The sequence below is a fragment of the Ptychodera flava genome, chromosome 7, assembly GCF_041260155.1.
Source record: "Ptychodera flava strain L36383 chromosome 7, AS_Pfla_20210202, whole genome shotgun sequence".
Lineage (NCBI taxonomy): Eukaryota > Metazoa > Hemichordata > Enteropneusta > Ptychoderidae > Ptychodera > Ptychodera flava.
In genome coordinates, this window is record NC_091934.1 from 32,286,807 (window position 1) to 32,295,000 (window position 8,194).

An 8,194-nucleotide genomic window follows, 5' to 3' on the forward strand; every position below is an offset into this window, starting at 1 on the left:
TCTACGGGAAGTTAAGGGGATCTGAAAAATAAGGCCATTGCAATTCCTCTCGTCCTCCTCAACACTATTTATGAATGCACCCTTAGCCTTCACTAAAGGACAAATGAAATCTCGAATGATTTTATAAAGATATGACAATGATTAAAACACCTTGAAATTGTATATAAGGCACAAAATAATCATTCAACAGAACATCCCTCATCATCCCGCTGACCGAACTACAGAAAAACGAAGATGGAGACAACGGTCATTTTATTCCTTTGTCTAGGCGCAGTCCTGGCTACAGATGATATGCTGAAAGAAAAACTGGGCAGCGCCGTGGGAATAGATGATACACTGAACGACAATCGCTTTACTTCCGACTTAAACGTTTTAGAGGTAGCAAACATGCTTGGGGCATCTGAGTATGTTCGAACAATAGTAATCGATGGACTTGACACTCCACTGGCTGGCAAAGGTAAATATATCTTTTGGACATCTTTTCCACTTTCGCGCCTTTTCTCATTTTTCTGTGCTTCAGGACTTCAGTATGTGTATACGCTGTGTTGTGTTTTGACAATAATTTCTGTTCATGATGATTCACGTACATCGACGTTTTTGACACAAACGATATACATTTTCTTTTCCATCAACTTTATTTCGTGATGCTTTTGTCCCTGAAATCATGCCTAAAAATCCATCAACGAATGTCTTTTCAGAAAGTAAATATCATTTTCCGTTTAAAGTTTGACCACTTCCTCTAAAAGCTGACTGATTGAAATCATTTTAGGGAACCCCTTCTTTTAAATGTTCCACTTGTGTTCTGAAAAGTCTTAACAAAAGGCAGAAACAGTTGTAGTTCTTCGTTCCGCCGAATATTTGTAAGATATCTGAATTTTATGAGAGCGATTACGAACACATTGTGTGAATTTTTAAACCTTTGGTTGTAAAACATTTTCATTTTGTTGCTCTGACGGTCAATTAAGAAATTTGTGGTCCCAGTATGTAACACCAACCAACCCCCTCTTTATATGCTTATATACAAATCTGAATCATTTTAGAGAGAAAACTTTATCCCAACACGTCCGTGTCTAGCAATCAACAATAGGCGACCGTGAAAAGCAATATCTGCTACGATGACGATAGCTTGGTTACGGTTTTCGTGCCGTTGGCCTGAAGCAGGCAATCCACTCCCATCATCGCAAACCACAGTAACTTTTAGATATGGATTATTGTAGGGTCTAAGTTATACATGATTTTCAGCACAGTGTGAGCAGCATTGTGCTAAACCACGACGACTCCTCATGCTGGGGTCCCATCAATTAATGTACTTGGTGGGAGAATAGTACAATGGAAATTGCCTTAAAAATAACAATAACAGTTGTTTGCTCACGGAATTTTCAATTCCATCATTTGTAAAGAAAGGCAATGTTACTTTTTACATAGTTTCTGCTACTTGGCATAATTTGTCATAACTATAGTCGACTACAGTGTGTAGGCACGGTCAGTTCCCTGCGTATCCATTTGATTGAAAGCATTTTCACTGAACAAAGGTTCGCTTCTCGTCCAACTTTTAAAACAAAATCATCGAAATGTATGTGCAAAGCGTGTAGCCTTTCTAAAATAAGCTCTCTCGAGTGTTGACAACGGAAGCAATATAAAGCTGGATTTTATGGAGCTCTCCCGCTGTGCTCCTTATTTATATCAATGAAGTTTTATATGTGAGTCAACTTGTGTCACGCCCAAGTGATTGCACAAAATGAGAACCACGGTGATGTTGTTTGATTATAGATCCTCTTTCTGGCCATTTACGAATCCCCATGGTCATACAATGATTAAGTTGGAAGGTCAACAACCAATTCTCACAATTCCACCAATACATGGTGTAACATCATGAACCGCACTCACACACAGTAGAAGGAATACCACTCTTGGTACGCATGCCTAGAATAGATAATAGTACTACATGGTTACATAACGTCAGCATTGGCCAATCAGTTACCCGACCGAAAGTTCCCGAGCAAAGTCATTTCGTCGCTTTAGCCGTTAAGGATACTCTCATCTAGACATTGAGAGGCATGTTGCTCATGTGCTGAGATTACTTAATACAGTATCTTCTGCCGAGCATAATACCGTCCAAGGTAACATCACATTATGAAGATGGTTGTTCCTTGGCGGTTATCCTGGAATAATCTTGGTTTTTGCCAAAACTTTCACTTCCTGCTACTGTTGGTCCACAATTGCCGCCTTGGTCGCCTTTATTATGTACTTTAACGATTGCATAATGTACTTTGTTCTTTTCAGGGCCTTTCACTTTGTTCGCGCCCATCAACAGAGAATACGTTACCCAGGATCCCTGGCTATGCCATTATTATCGTCTGAATATCCCTGCAATGAAGGACTTTGTAGACCATCACACTCTTCCCGGTATCGTCATGTCATCCTCCCTCGGCAACGACGATTTGTTGAAACCTTTGAAGGGAAATCCGCTCAGAGCTAACATATACCAGACGGGAAGTACGGTAAGTTGTAGTAAAGCATTCACGAATCCGATCGAAAATATACTGAATTCAAACAAAACTAAACTGGTACAAATAGGCGCAACAACGTTCTACTTGAAGCGATTACCGTCTTGTTTGAGAGCTGAATATAAATGACCCATAACAATTGCAAAGAGCACTTGTCAGAATTATATAAACAGTTAAGCCAGTTAAGTGGTCGCCCTTACACAGCAGCCACTTCCTTATCGCGGCCACCCTGTGACAGTCACTTAACAATATACATATGAGAGGCACTTTATAGAACAGCCGCACCTTGTATGAGGTCAGTGGTGCCATGTAATTCCTCCATTTTCATACAAACCCTGTATATGATAGTCATCATATCTGACTCTGAATGATCTTTGACAGAGTGTTCAGACTTGGATCGAGAAATAAGTCTATTTTGACCAAATTTATGTCTTCCCTGCACGATTTTCAGTCAAATGTAATAGCATAAATCATAATTTCCAACATATTTATGGCATTGAATTTTATACTAGTGTTATCTGTTATCATCACCCAGTCCACCACTTTCAACAAAAGAAATACCAAAATCCATCTCCATATAGTTGTAACTTTTTCTCGGTCCGTACAGTGTGATAACTATACACAGGTTGGATTGTAGTGAGATTACCAGTGATAACCATTCAAAGTTAGTAGAGACCTTTCATGTAGTGGCCATTGTCCACATCAGCATAGTGATAGAATATGCATTGAACGTATAATATTTGACATTTATGATTCAGGTTGTGACGATAGATGGAGTTGTTGTAAGTAGTGCAGATCACTTGGCCTCCAACGGTGTTGTCCACTTGATTGACGGCATACTCCATTCATCGGTCAATCACAGTACTGGATGGGTAGTGGACAATCGTTCACAGTTTTCAACTCTACAGACTGCTCTGAAGACTGCAGGCATGCAGTCTGCTCTGAAAGGTATGTAACACCCTAGGTTCTATCATACAGTGTGGTAGAATATGCCTCGCTGACGGCTGTTCGGACTCTCTGTTTTAAAATTCTTTCTAGTCTACCACTTGTTGGGACTCATTCTAGAGCTCTTGCAGTTAGAAAAGTTTTCACTGTCACACTTGTTAAAAATTAAAAATTTTGGTTTTCCCATAGAGTTTACACAGGGGTGGCGGCCATTTTGAATTTCAAATATATGCAAATGTTAGGTAAATTGAATTTCTGGACCAAACTTTGCGCGCTGACTCCTGATTTTTATTCTTCATTTGATAAGAGAATGATTGGAGGTTTTATTAAGGAAAGTTTTAGCTTAATTTTAGGTCCCTAACTTTTGGGGCGCGAACTACCTTAATGTAGTATGTACCTCGAAATCGGTTGACTTTGGTCAAACTTTTGTCAACGAAAATTTAAAGTATTGTATTGCCTTTCAAAATCATGAAGAAATATTGGGGTCACCTGACAAGTTTCGTACTAAAGAAAACTATTGCCTTAAATGTACTGTCATTTGAAGTCCGTATCCATGTGTTAACTCTATTGATTGGAAATGGATTAACCTTTCGATTTTCAGAGAAATAAGTCGGTAAAAAGTCTACTTACTCCAAGAAATTCAATTTGGTCCTAACGAGCGTAGACCAACAAATGTGATAAAGGTTTGAGACTCAATATCCGTCCCCGAAGCGCATTCTAATATTTCCGACTGCATTTCATTAAAGGTATACTGTCACCTGTTCCAATTTTGCCAAAGTTGCCATGGAAAGAGAAAATCTAACCAATCACAGATTTTAAGCGGGTGGCCGGTTTTTAAAAACAGCGCCCTCACATGGGCATTTTGAATACAAAGGAACGCCCCTTTGACAATATATGGGCATATTTAGATTACAGTTAACAGTATACTTTTAATTGTTGTATAGTACTCAGACGTCTATTCAAAGAACACATACGCCATGGGCGTCCCTTCGATTAAAAGACCAATGTATTATTCATGTATTAACTGTATTCCGACAAGATGTAAAAAGCAAATACTGTACATGAATATTCTACAATGCCAAATAGCAATAAAAATTACCGAGTTCACTTCTAAGAGACAAAGACCAGTGAAAACTGATTATATTTTTTAAGATTCAGTGAACTCTTAACCTCTTAAAGGTGCAATTTCTTATACTCATACCATGCTTTTTCCGTCTGTCCGTTCATTTATCGACTTAACACGGAAAAAGATCAACCAGCTTTATCAAACTAATCTCATGTTTTTTCCCATTGCCAAGAACACTTTGCTAAACTATTAAAACTCATCATTGATTTACATTAAAAAGTATTCCATTAAAAATGGGATGATCTACAAATCTTATTATGAAATGTTGCGACAAACAGACACGATAACCTTTTACACACACGCACACATAGGCATATGTACTCTGCCGCCAGTATTTGCACTCTAGAGTATTTGGTGCTAACGATGGATAAAGCTGGCTTTCTTTAAGCTTAATAATTACATGGAAATAATGAAATGCACTTCAGTATAAATGTTGTAGTGTTGATACCATGAAACGAGGCACCTTTTTTTCCTTTCTATTACAACAGGACCAGGCCCGTTCACTGTATTTGCACCATCTAATGCGGCTTTTGAGCAACTCCCTCCCGGTGTTCTTGATAGTTTGTTGAAGAATCCATCATTACTCGAGGACGTCTTGAAATTCCATATAGTGAACGGAACCTACTTTCTGCCAGGTATCCCGGAGGGTTCTCTGCTTACGCAATCTGGACAGAATTTACAGTTTCACACTGTCTCAGGTAAGATTTAAATGCCAAACCTTATGACAAATGCTTTTAATTCAACACTTAAACTCATGTCTTATCCTGAAAAGCATTTACCCAACCCCCCACCCCCCGCCACCCCTGTGTTGGTTCTACGTCTGTTTGGATGCTGTCTTTCATTCAGTCACCTGCAACGAGAAGATATGCTCCATTAATTGCTAATGATGTTGTTCCCAAGTCATGCATTTCCGATATTAAAACGCATCAATGTAATGGATACAACTTGAAAACGGGGTGGTTAAAAGGAAGTAACATGCGCTCAGGTATTTTGTGTTTCGCTCGTTTTTGATTGTGAGTTATCATAGTCAAATTCGATTATTAGAGTAAAGAATACAAATGTATTGCAGCACGGGACACAAACCAAAAAGTCAGCCATATAGACCAGTAAAACGTTCTGTTACTTTATTTTCTTTTTAATCAAATTTTAATGTGAATTGAATCCACAAAAACTAAGTGAACGAAATTAAATATATGAGTGGGTTTAAGTATCAATGTGTTTTCTGCAAGATTTCTTCGTCATAGGTTCTGAATAAGTCACTTAGTATACAAAGGGCCAATGGAACTATTTATTGCATATCTTGTTACCAGGGCATTCAAACGGTTGGTGTATTTTTAATTTTTTCCCTGTTTACTTTATCATCAGATGTCGTAGAAGTGCAAGGTACACCACTACAGGACCAAACTGCCACATCGAATGGAGTTGTATACTTGATTGAAAGTGTCCTGAGACCTTATCAGCCTGACCCTTACCAATTTCTAAATGATTTAAACTTTTAAGTTGTTCTCGTAAAAAGTATTTTGTCATGATTGTAATTTCACAACAGCCTGTACATTCGGGTTTTGAACTCTTATGACAATAATTCTCGAACACCATTGGTGAACCAAAGGTGAAATATAACACAACATCAATACGGCACATCTCTCTGATCACATAATTGTGACGAAGATTAGTCGCTACGTTGACAGAATTATAATTATTTGAAGTCTGAAATTCCACCAGTTGCTCCAAGCTCTTGTTTATGGGTGGCATATTCAATCTTTACGGATTGCATTTGTTTGCATTCGGAGTAGAAATTGGCAGATACTCTTTTTGTGAAATGAAAGTAACCGAAAAAACATTTAACTCTACGAATGCCCCGCTGTTTCCAACTGTTGATTTAACTTCGGATAAACAAAACAGTCGTATCTATGGAGGTGAAATGTCGTGTTGACAAAATATTTTTTATCCGAAGAGAAATTCTGAAATGGTTTTAGGTATGCTCAAACAGCTTAGCATGAAATAAACAAAGAAAACACCTCCGCACACTGATATTAACCACCAATGCACCTAATTGGGGTAACAATTTCTTGCCGTATCTGTCGAATAGGTTCTTCGTCTCGAACTCTGTATTTAAATGTTGTGATGATAATAGGATGAACATTAGATCTTCGGGTGTTTGATCAAAAGAGGGGGTGTAAATTATACATGCTAAATATTTGAAAATATTCACATGAAGTTTGGCCACAAAAATGTGTAGATTTTGAAAAAAAAAGTATTTTATCAAATTGCGGACGTGAAAAGATACATTCTGTACGCCAGCATCCTGACTACCTTCCAAACATCTGATGGTCCAATCCTTAATTGGTTGACAAGTCTTAGCAATCACCGATTGAGAGAGATTTATACAAATTCCAATTCTGTAAATGTCATTACGGTTACTACCTATTAACCTAATCAGGGAATATGACACTATGTAAAATAATGTAGTACTGAATAAAGTTATTCTATGGAACAACATTAAAGGATTGTTTGAACTTTTGTATGTTTATACTTCGCTAACGAATACACATTGAATACGTACAGCAAAAAGACGTATTTCCGTCGCTGATTTGATGCGTCTTGAACGAGCATAATGCTCTCGAACTTCTTGATTTGGCGCCAATCCATTGTACATCACGGCCTGTCAATATTCCATTTAGTCATTCGAATTGAAAACAGAAATAAGCCAACAATCAATTTTTTAATGTTTTTGTTGCGTTGATGAAGTGCTGTTTGGTCCTTTTCGAAGTGAATGCGTTTTGAAAAAGCACAATTGTGATAGATTGGCAAAAGCCCTTCCAGGATGGTACTTTGCGGCCAATCAAAATTTGCTTACCGAGGTTCCTAGAATATATCAAAATTCTATCCATTTCTAAATTCCTATTTCCCTTTTTCAACGTTTCATGTATATGTAAATGTATACATGTCCGCATGGCCATATGATATGATGTTGAAATGCAAAATGCAAACTCGATCCAAAGTTGCATTTGCTGTGATTTCGGGCATGCGCTAAAAGGGGACCCCGGGATGTAAATGATGGACACTTGAAACAGTCAATCTGATCGAACCAAAATCGTGACAAGGAGGGGATTGACTCGTCACTTAATCGAACAATATCTTCCTTTACGCTACTAATGCTTTTCCAAGGTCCGACATTGCATTGATTTATAGACGTCAAACATCTTTTCTCCCTCCAACCAAATAATAGGTTAATATAGTATAGCGCCTGATCAACGCAGAAAGTAAGCTCACATTTTCTTAGCTTAGGCCAATGCAATAGACGAAATAGAGGACGACAAACGCCTCAAATGGGACCTCCTGAAATATTAGATAAAAAATTTACAATCTGATACTCAAAACAAATAGCAAAACTCTTAAAGAATCGAATCAATGAACTTGAGGGAGCAGTCTTTGATCTGGATGCCTCCCTCAGGTCAAATGCGTTAGAGGAAGACATCCTCAGACTCCAAAATGCAAAAGCAGAACTCGAGAAGTTAAAATGATTACTTAACTGAGGGTTCAATTATTCGTTCAAGATTCAGATGGCATGAAAAAGGAGAGAAATACAATAAGTATTTTCTAGGGCTGGAGAAGA

General features: G+C 38.0%; 1 protein-coding gene across 1 annotated transcript; it reads left to right on the forward strand.

Moving 5' to 3' along the window:
- Positions 1-219: 219 nt before the first annotated feature.
- LOC139137301 (transforming growth factor-beta-induced protein ig-h3-like) lies at positions 220-7,043 on the forward strand. Its single transcript, XM_070705319.1, has 5 exons — positions 220-457; positions 2,284-2,501; positions 3,266-3,455; positions 5,067-5,276; positions 5,944-7,043. Exons 1-5 carry the CDS (start codon positions 235-237, stop codon positions 6,075-6,077), a joined length of 975 nt encoding a protein of 324 aa, XP_070561420.1. The 5' UTR covers positions 220-234; the 3' UTR covers positions 6,078-7,043.
- The last annotated feature ends 1,151 nt before the right edge of the window (positions 7,044-8,194 follow it).